The 17,253-nt window shown below is 38.4% G+C and overlaps 1 protein-coding gene across 2 annotated transcripts in view; it reads right to left on the bottom strand.

The window, feature by feature from the left end:
- Positions 1-17,253, bottom strand: part of DNAAF9 (dynein axonemal assembly factor 9) — a 128,559-nt gene that overhangs the window by 100,984 nt on the left and 10,322 nt on the right. For both annotated transcript variants that reach the window (XM_082744534.1, XM_082744535.1), the window contains exons 2-3: positions 5,660-5,739; positions 1,510-1,629 (exon numbers count right to left, since the gene is read on the bottom strand). In XM_082744534.1, coding sequence (XP_082600660.1) covers positions 1,510-1,629; positions 5,660-5,739 — 200 coding nt within the window. The remainder of the gene's footprint in view (positions 1-1,509; positions 1,630-5,659; positions 5,740-17,253) is intronic.

Raw genomic sequence — 17,253 nt, 5'->3', positions numbered from 1 at the left:
ACCCCAAGATGAATTCTTTCTAAACCAGTAGGTGCTGTACAGCATAAAGAAGCATAAAATATATATATATATATATATATATATATATATATATATATATATACATTTTATTTATTTACTTGAGAGATAGAGCACAAACAAGCAGGGGGAATGGGAGAGGGAGGAGGAGGCTCCCTGCTGAGCAGGGAGGCCAATGCAGGACTTAATTCCCGGATGCTGGGGTCATGACCTGAGCCAAAGACTGATACTTAACTGACTCAGAGGCCCTGCATAAAGAAGCATTTTTAATAAAAACCAAAACCTGAAAGTAAATTTGAAATTGAAAGAAATGTAATGAAAGTTCTAACTGCAACCTACTCCTTCTGCATTTCCTAATAAAAAGAAAATCTTTAATCAATCTACAAGGATAACACTATTAAGGATTTTACCACAGAAGAATTTTCACATCCCAGCAGACCAGGGCTCCTTAAACTTAGAACTACTGGTAGTTTAGAAGACCAGCTCATTTTTTGTTGTGGGGGGCTGTCTGGATGCACTGTAGATGTCTAGTAGCCACTATGCCCAGTTGTGACAATCAAAAATGTCTTCAGATATTGCCAAATGCCCCTCAGGGAATAAAACTGCCCCCACTTTAAAACCATTGCACTACATCCACTGCAAGATGACTTCAATATCAGTATTCAATATCGGATGTTAGCCTTTATGCACTCCCTAGCTGCTTCACAAGAGCTGCCTGTCTCTTGTCCAGTTTGATTTGTCTATTCCTGTGTCTCCTGATCCATCTGGCAGACAAGTCATGATGCTCAGTAAGCGATATCAGAGACAGCTCCTGGGCATCAGCCCACAATAGCATCAACACAGGGAGAGTGTCTCAGAGCTAAAGAAAGGGGAATGTAAACAGAAAGCCTCCATTGTAATCGTGGGCATCGTCATGAATTAAAGTCACACAGAAAACAATTCCCAAAGACAGAACTGGACAAAGAGCCTTTGTTCCTAAGCTGAAGATCCACATGAAATCTTCCTTGTAGGAGTAGCCTGCAGGCTCATCCGTGACCCACAACTGAATGCGCTTTCACAGGACAACAGCACATAATCTGAACCTCCCAGCACGTAAAGGCAGTGGGCAATTCAGAGGAAACCTAGAACCTTGCCAAGAAGATATAAAGCCAAACTGATATGCACATTTCCCTCTAAAGCTGATTTAGCCAGTAAACATATTCTGAAAACTACTTGTCATTAGTCTTTTTTTTTTTTTAAGATTTTATTTATTTATTTGACAGAGAGAAATCACAAGTAGACGGAGAGGCAGGCAGAGAGAGAGAGAGGGAAGCAGGCTCCCCGCTGAGCAGAGAGCCCGATGCGGGACTCGATCCCAGGACCCTGAGATCATGACCCGAGCCGAAGGCAGAGGCTTAACCCACTGAGCCACCCAGGCGCCCCTGTCATTAGTCTTATATCAACCAGTAGGTTACTAACAGAAGCATACTACTTAATACTATATATACTTACCATCTAGAACTTCTTCAGAAAATCCCGTTTTCTCAAAATCACATGTATTCTGATTGTACAAACCAAAGAGAAGGTAATTTGCCAGCTCTCTGCAGCCTTCATTGTACCTGCTATCGATTCCTGCAAAGCAAAGAAGGCTCTGATCAGCTGTACTATGGGACACAAATGAGCCCCCATAAATTGCCCCTGCTCAGCAAAATCCACAGGGTTAGGCTAAAGGCAGAAGCTCACATCAATTTTGTGCCAGTAATCAAATTAGCAACTCTGTGAAAGAAGCATCAAGTACTCTTCCTTGGTTTTCAAGATCCATCTAGTTTAGACAATTAAATAGTACACATTATTGAAGCTATTAATTTCCAAAAAGCAAATTTTTCACTATAGAAAGAAGCAGAAAATATGGTCTGGGTCCTGCCACAGCTGGTTAAAGATTTTGGGATACTTTTCAGTTAGAATAGGAATACAGGATTAAAAATATTCACTTCTCAAAGAGAGATTTATCCAAACTTCAGGAATCAAATAAAGGCAATTTAAGGTAGTTTGAAAGAACTCAAAGTGAATAAGAGTACAAGTGAATGGAACTACACACACCCATCATTTCACAAATATTTATTAAGCTCAAGGACCATCATTGTGCTGGATGCTGGATTGTGTGATAAACATGCCTGCAAATGGCCCCCATAAAGTTTACAGTCTAGTGGAGCTGGGTCAGAGACAAAAAAAATTTAAACAATACACCTTCACTACTGCCTTTCAGTGGCATGGGCATTGGTACTACCTGGTTGCTGAGTATCTCCGAGCATGTCACGGGCAGATAGACAGTGGTAGCTGTCTACATGAGGCTGAGGAAGGAGTTGGAGCAGAAAGCACACCAAGAATAGAAATATGGCTAGAGCCTGGGAAAGAGGGCTGGCAATGGTCACTCAGACAAGTGAAAAAAAGTAATGGTCATTTAGACCAGAGGGGCCTAGGGATTACCTGTGACAGAGGACTTCTAATATAAAAGAACTCCCTTCTGAGCTGAGATCAAAGTAGCACAGCCCTGTTCTATCCCATTAAACACTTCAGTGAAGGGAGGGGTGAAAAAGAATCAAAAGCCAGAATGGACTGGCCTATCTAAGACCCAAAGTTTAAAGGGCTAGAGAGTTAAAAATAAACAGACTAGGCAGACCTAGCTTCAGCACGTCCACTTCTAAGGGTTCTGGCCACATAAACTGCTGACATGAAAAAGACTGACCAGGTCAAATTAAAGGCAAAAGAAACTCTATGTAGGCACGATGCTTTAGCTGACAAAGTTGTTTCTCATAAGGGTATTACAGGTTAACAATATACATGTATATTGGAATTAAACAAGTAAACTGGATGATGGGTGCCAAGTTCCCTAGTGGTGAAGTAGAAGTTTACAGATAAGCAAAAGGGGGAAATTAGAATAATCTATGTAGTAAGTGGGTAGGCTGGAGACATTAATCTGAATTCATGTATAGCTTAATATAGATACAGATGGTTACATAACAATTACAGGTAATGTACACACAAACTGTCAGCTGTCCGCTGCCCCCGAGTCTAGAAGCATTTGACATTCCAGTAGTAACAAGAGTGTATCCAATGCCCAGATCCTGGTTTCTTTTCTTTCTTTCTTTCTTTCTTTTTTTTAAGATTTGTTTATTTGACAGAGAGGGAGCGAGAGAAAGAAAGAGAGAGGGAGAGATTACAAATAGGCAGAGAGGCAGGCAGAGAGAGAGGGGGAAGCAGGCTCCCCTCCAAGCAGAGAGCCTGATATGGGGCTCAATCCCAGGACCCTGGAATCATGACCTAAACTGAAGGCAGAGGCTCAACCCACTGAGCCACCCAGACACCCCCAGATCCTAGTTTCTAATACCATTCTCCGGTTAAAGGAACCCCAGCACTCCTTGGCAAAATGGCTGATTCTAGGACTGGAGCAGGAAATATATAAAATAAGCCTAGGGGCGCCTGGGTGGCTCAGTGGGCTAAAGCCTCTGCCTTCAGCTCAGGTCATGATCCCAGGTTCTGGGAGTGAGCCCCTCATGGGGCTCTCTGCTCAGCAAAGAGTCTGCTTCCCTTTCTCCCTCTCTCTGCCTGCCTCTCTGCCTACTTGTGATCTCTGTCTGTCAAATAAATAAATAAAATCTTAAAATAAAATAAAATAAGCCTAGAGTATCTTATAGTGCCAGAAAGTACAGAAGTGCTAACTAAACAAGTGCTAAACTTTGATTGCAGTAGGTGGAGGGGGGAACATATGTCAAAGGGAGGGACACAGAAGCCAACTGAAATGACAGCATAAGTACAGTAATGAACAGGTGCTTTTATTCATAGGTAAATTCATGGCAAAGACAGCCTCCACTCTTCTGAGGGTTATAGCTAGAGAGATAATCCAATGAATGGATTCTTTAAATCCAGTTTAAACATTTGAAACCTTTGGTGGGAATTCCAGGTCCACCATAGCTGTGGTTTTGTTTGGTTCTGTTTTTAGGTAAAATACAACTTTATTTAACAAAAAAAAATGTAATTTCTACCATAAATCCATATTTCCTTCTAAAAGCAGAAAACTTGATCACATTTTCCCAAGTAAGCTCAGTAAAGTTATTGTTCAGTTTTTTAAATTTGAAACTTCGGCAATTTTTAAGGTTCTGCCCTTTATTTTCTCCCCTAACTACCATTTAAATTTCAAAGAGGGCTTCTGCAGGAGTGTGTGAGTGTGAGTGTGTGTGTGTGTTGAGTGTATATGGTCAAGATGCATTCTTCTCTGCTGGCATCAGCTGCTATTCATTTTAATTTTTATTTTAATCCAATTAATATATAGTGTATGAGTTTCAGAGGTAGAGTTCAGTGATTCATCAATCATTTATATAATACCCAGTGTTCATTATATCACATGCCCTCCTTAATGTCCATCATCTAGCATCCCTCAGTTTGTTTCCTATGATTAAGAGTCTCTTATGGTTTGTCTCCCTCTCTGATTTCATATCATTTTATATTTCCCTCACTTTCCCTATGATCCTGTTTTGTTTCTTAGATTCCACATATGAGTGAGATACGATAATTGTCTTTCTCTGATTGACTTATTTCACTTAGCATAATACCCTTTGGTTCTATCTGCATCGCTTCAAATGGCAAGATTTCATTTTTTAGGATGGCTGAGTTGTATTCCATTGGATATATATACCACATCTTCTTTATCCACTGTCGATGGACATCTGGGCTCTTTCCATAGTTTGGTTATTACACCATAACTGGGTTATTCTGGAGACCCACCAACCTCTGAGCTGAGTAGTGGAATCAGGATTCAAACCCAAAACCTGTCTAGCTCCAGAGCATATGTTAAAAACTCTGCACACTGCCTCTCACAAGCTTAAATGCAAGTGCTGTTAAGTGAAAACACAAAATCATGCATGGAATATGTGAGGAAAGACAAGTAAGAACCTAGCAGTGTTTTGTTTCTGGGAAGGAACTTGGGTGGTTGATGGACAAACCACCAGACTTAACAATTCCACTTCCATAACTCAATACTATGGGTATAAATGAAAATGAGATAAAGAACATCAATCTGAAATGACGTTCAGAAAAATCTCCAAGATACATTGTCAAATGAAAATTTAAAAATTAGGTTAATGACAGTATGAATAAAATGTTCCTATTTGTGTTAAAAAAAAGAAGATTCAATTGGCAATGCTATCTCTGGGGAGTGGAAACTGGTACCTGGGATGGTTAGGAAGCTCTGTTCATTATCATCTGCATACTGTCTTAATTTTTAAATTATATGATGCATTTTCATAATAAAAAAATTTAAAGAACAAATAAAGGCCCAGTTCTGCCACTCGCTGGTCCTGAGCAAGTCTGTTTCATGTTCTAGAGTTTCAGTCTCCCGCTCTGTAAAAAAGAGACAATGCTGTTCCCTTGCAAGGCTGCTGTGAGAAGAAATAAGGTAACATGTACAAAGTACCTACCCTGTGGTACTGCCTCCTGCCTCCTTATCCCACTGATAGGACACCTGACCTCATAGAAACAGCAACAGATTTCAAGAGAAAAAGAGCTGGGAGAAGGACGCTAACTCAAGCTTATCTCACAATGATACTATTATTAATATCTTCCTTGAACAGAAGCCAAGTTGCCCCACCTTGTTAAAAGCACTGACCTAGGATGCAGAGGATCCCATCAGGTTGAGACTTGCTGCTCTGGGTCAAGATGCTCTGAACCTTGCGGAGCCGGCTGCAGCTGCAACAAGAACAGAAATCAGCTCCTGAGTGTCAGTACATGAAGGCATGAGGATGAGGAATGATATTAGGGATGGAAAGTGGTCCTTGCCTGGTCTTGATATCAGAATATAAAATGAACTGGGAAGTACTCCCTTCTCTTCTATTATCTGGAAGAGATTATGCAGAATTTACCTGAAGCCTAAATCTGAACTGCTGATTATGAACTGGACAGTCTGTGGCTCAGTGGCTCAGTACAGAATGGAACCAAAGGCCCTCTCATGGTCAATGCTAGACAGGACTGGGACTCAGCAGCTGATCAGAAGTCTCTCCGGTGACTTCTCATTTTTGAGGATTATCAAAGAAGAGTTTCCACACTTATTTGCCCTAACTGTGATCTCCATCAGTTTGCCAAAAGCAAAAGTGAAAAATTAAAACCAAAAAATTGGTTTAAGGACCTAAGTGAAGTTCTGACTCATGATCACAACTACCCCCAGTTAGAGTATCAGCAAAGGGTATTTGTTCCCATTTCTGGGCAGGTTTATTCCTGTGGCCTTAGTGAATAGTCCCTCCTCCCAAAAAAGAATAAGGAAAGGCACTCCCAAACATTAATATCACTTCTAAGGATTCCATGCTCTTCATACCAACCCTTCCTCCTTCCCAGCAGTCCCAGAAAAAAGATGCTCAATTTCCTACTTAAGACTGATACTTCTGCTAGATCTCTTCCTGTCACCTCCACTATTCCCTCCCTAACACTCCTGTATTTAATTTTTTCCCTACAGTCAACATATACCCAGCCTTACCACAACAGTATTAACTAAGATCCTCCACAAACCGACTACACGAACTGTTCCATTTATGACAATCAGACTTCATCCCCATCCCTTGCTTGTAGTTGCTCAATTACACTGCCCTATACTCAACCAAACAACAGTGCTCAGCCAAACAACATTATTTCTCTCCCCTGAAATCTTCCCCCCAACCCTCACAGACTCTTTCTGATGTTTCCACTCCCCCAAATATCCATTTCATGACTTACCACTGTCTTCCCTTACAATGTTCATATATACCACCTAACATCAAAACCAGAAGACAGTATTCCCAGAAAAGAAAGCTGTAAACCAATATCCATCATGAATATAGCTCTAAAAACCTTAATAAAATATTAGTAAATAAAATTCAACAACACAGAAGAATAATTATACACCATGACCAAGAGGGGTTTACCCCAGTGATACAAGGCTGGTTCATTATTGGTAAATCAGTCAATGTAATCCATCATATTAATAGGCTCAAGAAGAAAATGACACAACCATATAATTGATGCAGAAAAATCATTCGATAAAATTCAACACTTGGTCACAATAAAAACACTCAGAAAACTAGGAATTAAGATATTTAACAGTGAAAGACTGAATGCTTTTGCCCTAAAAGGAGGAACAAGAAAAAAATGTCTGCTCTCATCACTCCTATTCAACATGATAACGGAAGTTCTAGCTAGTGCAATAAGGCAAGAAAAGGAAATAAAAGACATACATACTGAAAAGGAGGAAATAAAACCATCCTTATCTGTAGATGACACAACGAGCTATATAGAGAATCTCATGAGATCTACTAAAAAAATCCTAGAACTAGTAAGTGAGTTCAACAATGTTGCAAGGTCAACACATATAAATCAACTCTTTTTCCATATCAAAGCAATGAACACATGGAAACCAAATTAAAAACACAATGCCATTTAAATACAAATTTAACAAAACATACAGGATTTACATGCTAAAACTGTAAAACACTGATAAAGGAAATCAATGAAGGGGCACTGGGGTAGCTCAGACTCTTGATTTCGACTCCAGTCATGATCTCAGAGTGGTGAGATCAAGCCCCACATCAAACTCCATGCTCATTGTGCTGCAGCTTCTCTCCCTTTCCCTCCCCTCTGCCCCTCTCTCCCTGCTCAAATGTGCTCTTTCTCTCTCTCTAAATAAGTAAATAAAATCTTTTAAAAAAAAGGAAATCAAAGAAGATCTAAGTAAATGGAGAGACACTGTGTCCATGGATTGGAAGACTCAAGATAGTATGGATGTCAATTCTTCCTAAATTGATGTAAAGGTTTAACACAGTCCCTTCAAAATTCCAGCAAGATTTTCTATAGATATAGATAAGATTAACCCAAAGCTTACATGGAAAGGCAAAGGAACTAGAATAGTTAAACATTTTTGGAAGAAGAAAAAATAGGGAGAGGAATCACTCTCATGTCAAGACTTATTATACAGCTAAAAGTACTCAAGACTGAGTGGTACTGATCAAGAGACAGACACACATATCAATGGAACAAAACAACTGCCAGAAATAGACCTACACAAATACAGCTGATTAATTTCTTTCTTTCTTTTTTCTTTTTTTTTAAAGATTTTATTTATTTGACAGAGCTCACAAGTAGACAGAGGCAGGCAGAGAGAGAGGAGGAAGCAGGCTCCCTTCGAAGCAGAGAGCCCGATGTGGGGCTCGATCCCACGACCCTGGGATCATGACCCGAGCTGAAGGCAGAGGCCTAACCCACTGAGCCACCCAGGCGCCCCACAGCTGATTAATTTCTGATAAGGGTTCAAAAGCAATACAATGGAAGGTCAGCCTTTTCAATAAATGGTGTTGGAGCAAATGGTATCCACAGACAAAAACATGAACCTCAACCTAAATTTCGTTTTTATACAAAAATGAACTCAGGATAGATCACAAATTTAAAATTTTAAATATGAAAATAAAAAAGCTGTAGTTTTTGTTTTTTAAGATTTTATTTATTTATTTGACACAGAGAGAAAGATTACAAGTAGGCAGATGGGCAGGCAGAGGGAGAGGGAGAAGGAGGCTCCCTGCCGAGCAGAGAGCCGGATGATGCGGGGCTCGATTCCAGGACTCTGGGATCATGACCTGAGCTGAAGACAGATGCTCAACTGACTGAGCCACCCAGGTGTCCCAAAACTATAAAATCTTTAGAAGATAACAAAAGAAAATCTTCAGAACTTAACATTTAATGAAATTCTTAGACTTGGTACCAATAGTATAATCCATGAAAGAAAAAAAATCAATAAACTGGCTTTCATCAAAATTGTAAGCTTTTGCTTTGTTCACAGAATGAGAAGACAAGCTACAGACTGGGAGAACATATTTATATTACATATCTGACAAAGTAGAATATATAAAGAACCCTTAAAACAACAGTAAAAAAATTAAAATCCAATTAGAAAATGGGTAAAAGACATAAAGAAACATTTCTTCAAAGAGGATATAGAGATGGCAGATAAATACCTGAAAACATGTTCTACATCATTATCCATGGAAAATGCAAATTAAAACCACAATGAGATACCACTATACATCCATTAGAAAAGCTAAGGTAACAAACAAGGTGACAATACCAAAATGCTAGGGAGGATTCAGAGAAACTGGATCATTCATATATTTCTAAAGGAAATTAAAGAAGACACCAATAATGGAAATACATCCATGTTCATGTACTGGAAGCCTTCATATTATTAAACTGTCAATACTATAGGAAGTGATCTCCAGATTCAGCATAATCCCTATCAAAATACCAATGATTTTTTTTTTTGTAGAAATAGAAATATCCATTCTAAAATTCATAAGAAATCTCAAGGGACCCAGAATTCTCAAAACCATATTGAAAACGAAGGACAAAGCTGAAAGACACACTTCTTGATTACAACAGTAACTACAAAGCTATGGTAATCAAAACAGGGTGGTACTGGCACAAAGACAGACATTTTGACCAGTGGAATGGAATGGAGAGCTCAAAATAAACTCTTTTTGTGACTGGCTTATTTCACTCACTATAATATTCTCACAGTCAAATGATTTTTCATAAGGGCACCAAAACCATGCACTCAGAAAGGACAGTTGCTTTTTAAAATATTTTATTTATTTATTTGAAGAGAAAGAGAGCGAGAAAAGAGCACACAAGCAGGGGGAGGGGCAGGCAGAGGGAGAGGGAGAAGCAGGCTCCCCAATGAACAGAGAGAGCCCAACGTGGGGCTTGATTTCAGGACCCTGGTATCATGACCTGAGCTGAAGGCAGACACTTAACCAACTGCGCCACCCAGGCACCTGAGAGGACAATTTTTCAACAGATGGCTTTGGGAACACTGTATATCCAGATAAGGAAGAATAAACTTGGATCCTTAACTTTACAACCATATATAAAATTAAACTCAAAAGAGAAAAAAAACCTAAATGTAAATCTGAAAGCAAAAAGCTTTTAGAAGACATATGGGAAAAGTTTCATGAAATGGATTTGGCAATGATATATTGCTAGACACCAAAAGCACAGGTAACAGAATAAAAAATACACAACTTAGACTTTATCAAAATTAAAAACTTACATTCACAGAAGGACACGATCAACAAAGTGAAAAGGCAAACCAAAGAATGGAAGGAGATATTTGTAAATCATGTATCTGGTAAGAGACTAATATCCAGAATATATAAAGCACTCTTATAATTCCACCATACACACACACACCAAAAAAACCATTCAAAATAGGCAAAATATTAGAATACATATTTCTTTAAAGAAGATATATGAATGGGCAATAAGCGCATGAAAAGACATTTAACATCACTAATCATGAGGGAAATGCAAATCAAAACAACAAAGAAATACTAATCCCACACAAATTAGGATCGCTACTATTAAGAAAAGAGAAAAAAAAAAAGCAAGGATCGGGAGAAATAGGAATCTTTGAGCACTGCTGATGAGAATGTAAAACTGTAGCTGCTGTGGAAAACCGTATGGCAGTTCCTCAAAAAATTAAAAATAGAGGGATAAAGGGAGGGAAAACTTTTAAAATAGAATTATTTTTTTAATCCAGAACTTCTACTTCTGGGTATATATATATTAAAAAAAAAAAAAAACCTGAAAACAAGGATTTGAAGAGACATTTGTATACCCATGCTCACAGCAGCATTATTTGCTGTAGTCTAAAGGTAGAAACAAGTATCACTGACATGAATAAACAAAGAGTGGAATAAACATACAGTGGAAGATCATTCCATTTTTTTAAAGATTTTATTTATTTATTTGACAGAGATCACAAGTAGGCAGAGAGAGAGAGGAAGGGAAGCAGCCTCCTTGCTGAGCAGAGAGCCCCGATATGGGGCTTGATCCCAGGACCCTGGGATCATGACCTGAGCTGAAGGCAGAGGCTCTAAACCACTGAGCCACCCAGGCACCCCAAGATTATTCAATCTTAAAAGAAAGGAGATTCTGAAGCATGCTAAAAAAGATGGATGAACCTTGAAGACATTATAGTAAGTGAAAAATAAGCCATTAGCCAAAAGACAAATATCATATGATTCCATTTTTAGGAGATACCTACAATATTCAAATTTATAGAGACAGAAACTACAGTAGTGGTATTGGGCTGGGGGAAAGAAGTGGGGTTACTGTTTAATAGGTACAGAGTTTTGGGTGCCTGGGTGGCTCAGTGGTTAAAGCCTCTGCCTTCGGCTTAGGTCATGATCCCAGGGTCCTGGGATCGAGCCTCACATTGGGCTCTCTGCTCAGCAGGGAGCCTGCCTCCTCCTCTCTCTCTCTGCCTGCCTCTCTGCCTACTTGTGATCTGTCTGTCAAATAAATAAAAATCTTAAAAAAAAATAGGTACAGAGTTTTATAGGATGAAAACAGTTCTGTGGGTGAATAGTGGGATTATAGCATGACAGTATGAATGTATGTAAAAAATATATATATTTTAAAAATGGTTAAGATGGTAAATTTTGTTACAGGTATTTCACTACAAATAAAAATTTAGGTTAAAAAACTCAATGCCATGTTAAACAAAAAGAACAAAGAGGGAGAACTCTTCTAATGTGAGAGAGTAAATAATAAAATTAATGTAAAAACCTTAATTTGATTTAAAAAAAAAAAGGAAATATCCACAAGACATCTGGAAAAATCTGAGTATGAACTGGGTATTTGACATTAGTAGGGGAATTACTGTTAATTTTCTTAAGTGAGATGTTATTGTATTTATACCTAGAACGTTCTTTCTTTTTTAAAACAGATACAAGAGGAAGTACTTAGCAATGTCATGCTATCTGTAACTCACTTGGAAAGGGTTTAACAGAAAACCAGAATGAGGAAAAGAAAAGAAAGACAACACAAACGGCAAAACTGTTAAAAATTAAAAATTACTGACTCTAAGTGGTGGGTTATCAAGTATTCACCATACTACTCTCACCTTTTCTGTATTGTTTGAACATTTTATTTATTTTTTATTTTTTATAAACATATATTTTTATCCCCAGGGGTACAGGTCTGTGAATCGCCAGGTTTACACACTTCACAGCACTCACCATAGCTGAACATTTTCTTAATAAAAATCTGGGGTTGGGGTGCCTGGGTGGCTCAGTGGTTTGGGCCACTGCCTTCAGATCGGGTCATGATCTCAGGGTCCTGGGATCGAGCCCCGCATCGGGCTCTCTGCTCCGCAGGAAGCCTGCTTCCCTCTCTCTCTCTCTCTCTCTCTGCCTGCCTCTCTGCCTACTTGTGATCTCTGTCTGTCAAATAAATAAATAAAATCTTTAAAAAAAAAAAATCTGGGGTTGAAGGTAAGGGTGGAGCAATTTAGCGTTTTAGAAGTGGCAGAACAGAAATTGCAAGAAGATCAAGATTAAAGTAAGAAACCTTTCCCTGGGAAATGGTTATCTGCCCCTCTCCTCTCATGTTTACTACAAGATCAATCTTGCAATCGTTCTCTGCACTAGAAATATTTTATCGAGTTGGTCCTTTGGCTCATTTCCTAACCCATATGAACAGCAGACAGACTGACTGCCAAGGTCACCAAGAGCTCTTTGGTTTTCAAACTAACAACCAGCCAGTGACAAAAAGCATGACTATGTCATGTGACCAGGAAACAAACAGCTCCCTCAACTGCTGCTGTGGAAAGCCAAGACAATACTGAGAATAGGAGTGAAAAGCATTTCTTTTCCACAAGTATCTTTGCCAAATAAAGTGGAAGCGGATAAAATATAGAAAGACCTTCCTTTTCCCAGAGTAAAACATTATCTTAATTAGTATCTCATTTTCCAGTCAAATTAATAAAGGTAAATTCAGTTCTTTCCTTAAACATTTTCCTGCTTCCCAAATTTAATTCTTAACCAGAACATAACCTATTGTCACTGAACCATTAAACTTGTCACTTATTGAAATACTTACCTATTTAAAAAAAACAAAACCCACTAAGTATAGGGAAAACCACAATCACAGGTATTCCCAGCACCCAGAATCAGCCTCTATTAACATTTTGGCATACTTGCTTTTATTTTTTTTTATTATTTTTTTAAGATTTTATTTATTTATTTGACAGAGAGAGAGATCACAAGTAGGCAGAGAGGCAGGCAGAGAGAGAGAGAGGAGGAAGCAGGCTCCCTGCTGAGCAGAGAGCCCGATGCGGGACTCGATCCCAGGACCCTGAGATCATGACCTGAGCCGAAGGCAGCGGCTTAACCCACTGAGCCACCCAGGCGCCCTATACTTGCTTTTATTTACCTTGGTGCCACATGTAAAATATTATACTTTCTTTGATGAAAAAAATGGGATATTAAAATTGTCATTGTTCCTAACCCCCAGAGATCACCACTGAGTTTGCTGTATATCCACCAGTCTCTCTCTCTTTTTTTTTTAATAGAAACTTTCAAACATACACCATAACCAGCAAGGGCACTGCCCTCTATCTTCCAGGTTTACCTGGGCATGGCTAGCACATCCTAGGTAGACAGATGGCCTGAGTCACCATGGCTTTACAAAGTTCCTCTTTCAGAATACCTGTCGTCCAAGCAGACCCACTAATGTGGTTTATGTCAAATATGCCGCTTGTATACTATACTTTATTTCTGACTCTACTTGGGTTCAGATTCAGAATCTACATGTGATACATAATAAAGTGAAGAAGCCAAGACCTAAACAGAAGCAGTTTACCCAAAATCCTAAGGTTGAGCCAGGATTAGCAGCATCAAAATGTAAACTACCAGATACCTTAACTCTGAACTTTTCCTTTCTGCTACACCTCACTGATGTCCTGACAATAAAGTTTGCCACAGACACAGTATTTCCAAATCCTAAAAAGTCAGTCATCTCTATTTTTCCCCTCTTTGGTTTTATAGTAGTTAATTCACTCCTGACTGCTTTTATAAGTTATGATATACACAGCCAGGTATATTTCTTGTTTATATTTCATTATCCTGGTTCCCTGGAAATGAAGGACAAAAAACCTGAAAATTTTATTTTTACGAGTTTTTTTGTGTGTGACTTTGTTAACTTTTTTATTTTCAAAATTAAGTAAATATTGAATATATTGTCCTGTACACTTTATGTTTTGATTGTTCCACAAAGTGAATCCTCATACTAATCTGATTCACCCTATCATAGAAAACTCCTGTGAACAAACTGGTGTGAATCTCTCTGTAATGTTTAGTTTGGGTGAGTTTTCTGGGGGGTTGGATTATATTTACATAAAATCATAATCATGAGATAAATAAGTGCTCTGCAACATGTTTTCACTGAACGTTGTACCTTAAGACCTTTCCAAGTTAGTTCTTAGAACTCAACTGCATTTTTTAAAAGTGCCATACTGTATTCTTTTGTTTTTATTTAACCAGCCACTCTGAGTGAACATTCAGGATATTATTTTTGTAATAGCAAATAATGCTTCAAAGAATAACTATATCCATCTTTGGCACTGTAAAAATTTCTGCAAGGGAGGAACCTAAAAAGTAGCACTGCCCAGTTAAGAAGTACCTGCATTTTAAATTTTGATAAATGTTGCCTAATTGTTTTCTTAAGACAGTCACCTACAGTATACCAGAGTACCTGTTTCCCCACAACTTTTTAAACTATGTGTTATCACTCTTCACCTAATTCTCATTATCATACTTTTACATTTCTCCCTAATCACTAGGGAGACTGTCAAATGTTTATTGATCATCTATATTTCCTTTTCTGTGAATGCGTATTCTTGTTCTTGACTCATTTTCTATTTAGTCATAGAAGGGGGTGTTCTGAATAATTTACATATTCCATATTTTAAAAGCCATATGCTGCAAATATTTTCTTGAAACTGCTAGACTTTGTTTATGGTATCTTTTTCATGCAGGAGATGTCAAGTTTTATTTAACTAAATCTGCCTAACTCTATCTTTAGGCTTAGGAGTTTTAGGTCTTCCTTTTGTGTCTTTCCCACTCAGTATTATAAAAAAAAAAAAAAAAATGCCAATTATTTAATTGTGTGTGTGTCTGTGTGTGTGTTTTCAACATTTAGCTCTTTGCTCCTCTGGAACTTGCTTTTTTATTTTTGTGAAGCAGGAATATAACTATTATTTTATCAGAGAGAAAGCATGAGCTGGGGGAGGGGTAGAGACAGCAGGAGAAGCCGACTCCTTGCTGAGCAGGAAGCCTGAAGCTACTTGATTCCAGACCCAGAGATCATGACTTAAGCAGAACGCAGATACTTAACTGACTGGGCCACCCAGGTGACCTAATATAACTGTATTTTTCCTCCAAAATATAAATGTCCCAAACCACAATCCTTTTCATCCTCTGATGTAGAAAGCCACTTTTAACATATACTAAATTATTATATAAAGTGGGATCCATATATTTGATCCTTATTTGATCTAGTCTCTCAGAAATAGTATACTTAAAAAACAACCAAAATTACTTGAACTTTACAATAAATGGGTTATTTTTATATCTTAAAGGGCAAGTTCCAGTTCTATCACTGTTTCAAAGATCATGGTTTTTACTGAACATTTTCTTTTCTTTTTTTTTTTTTTTAAGATTTTATTTATTCATTAGAGAGGGACAGAGCACATGAGTGGAAGGAAGAGGCAAAGGAAAAGGGAGAAGCAGACTCCCCACTGAACAGGGATACCAACGTGGGCTCGACCTCATGACCTGAGCCAAAGGCAGACACTTAAACTACTGGAGCCACTCAGGCACCCCTGAACATTTTGTCTTTCTTTCTTTGATCTTAATTTATTTGTCAGAGAGAGAGTGCGCACGAGAAAGCACCAGCAGGGGGGGTGGCAGGCAGAGGGAGGAGCAGGCTCCCTGACAAGCAAGGAGGTTTATGAGGGACTTGGTCACAGGATCCTGGGATCATGATTAGAGCAGACGCTTAACCAACCGAGCCACCAGGGTTCTTGAACATTTTCTTTTTTCTTTTCTTTTTTTTTTTTTCATTTTAAGTTTTAATATATATATCCAATACATATGAAATATACAATATATATATATGCATCTTTTAAATTGATTTCAATCAAATAAAACTTCCCATTGAATTTCCATAGTGAATTAGTATAGAACATTTTCTTTTTAAGAAGAATTATAAAATCAGTTTGTCAAGTACAGACAAATTCCCGTTGAGAATTTGTATTATGGTCATACTGAATCTGGACAGTACTGAGCTTCCCACTCAGGAACATGATGCATCGCTCCTTCGTTCCTCTCCTGTTTATGTCCTTCTGTCAAGTTTTATATTTTTATTTATGTAAGTTTTACATATTTCTTTTTTTTTTAAGATTTTATTTATTTATTTGACAGAGAGAGATCACAAGTAGACAGAGAGGCAGGCAGAGAGAGAGAGGAGGAAGCAGGTTCCCCACTGAGCAGAGAGCCTGATGCGGGGCTCGATCCCAGGACCCTGAAATCATGACCTGAGCCGAAGGCAGCGGCTTAACCCACTGAGCCACCCAGGCGCCCCTACATATTTCTTATTAGATTGATTCCTAGGTATTTTACAGTTTTTGTTCCCGTTTTGAATGTCATCTTGAAACCATTATCTATTTTAAACAATTTGATAAACTCAGTTCTAAGACTTTTATCTATTATCATAGTTTTCCAAGTAGTAAAACATAGTGGTTTTATGTCTTCAACATTTACAACTTTTTTTTTATTAACATTTACAACTTTTATTCCAACGTATTAATTCATCACGTTTTTACTGAGGACCTACCATGTGTCAGGCACTGGTTACTCAAGAGCTGGGGGGAGGACTTAGCAATCAGTAAAAGGGCAAAAACCATTGCAATGAAAATAGAAGAATTTACATGTCATTTATTTTTTCATTTACATTTCTTTCTTACACAAAGCTTGAACTCACAACCCTGAGGTCAAGACCTGAGCTGAGGGGCGCCTAGGTAGCTCAGTAGGTTAAAGCCTCTGCCTTTGGCTCAGGTCATGATCCCAGCGTCCTGGGATCAGGATTAAGCCCCATCAGGCTCTCTGCTCAGCAGGGAGCCTGCTTCCTCCTCTCTGCCTGTCTCTCCGCCTACTTGTAATCTCTATCTGTCCAATAAATTAAAAAAAAAAAACCTGAGGCAGATGTTTAACCGACTGAGCCACTTAGGAGCCTCTAGGACTTACATTCTAATTGGGAAACGAGTGAGGGAGAAATAAAAATAAATAGGAAAAATACATTTATCATATGGTGATAAATGGCTTGAGAGTCCTAAGAGGAAGGTGG

The sequence above is a fragment of the Mustela nivalis genome, assembly GCF_964662115.1.
Source record: "Mustela nivalis genome assembly, chromosome: 8".
NCBI lineage: Eukaryota > Metazoa > Chordata > Mammalia > Carnivora > Mustelidae > Mustela > Mustela nivalis.
Note: the sequence above shows the minus strand (reverse complement) of the source record. Positions and strands in the feature narration are given on the sequence as shown.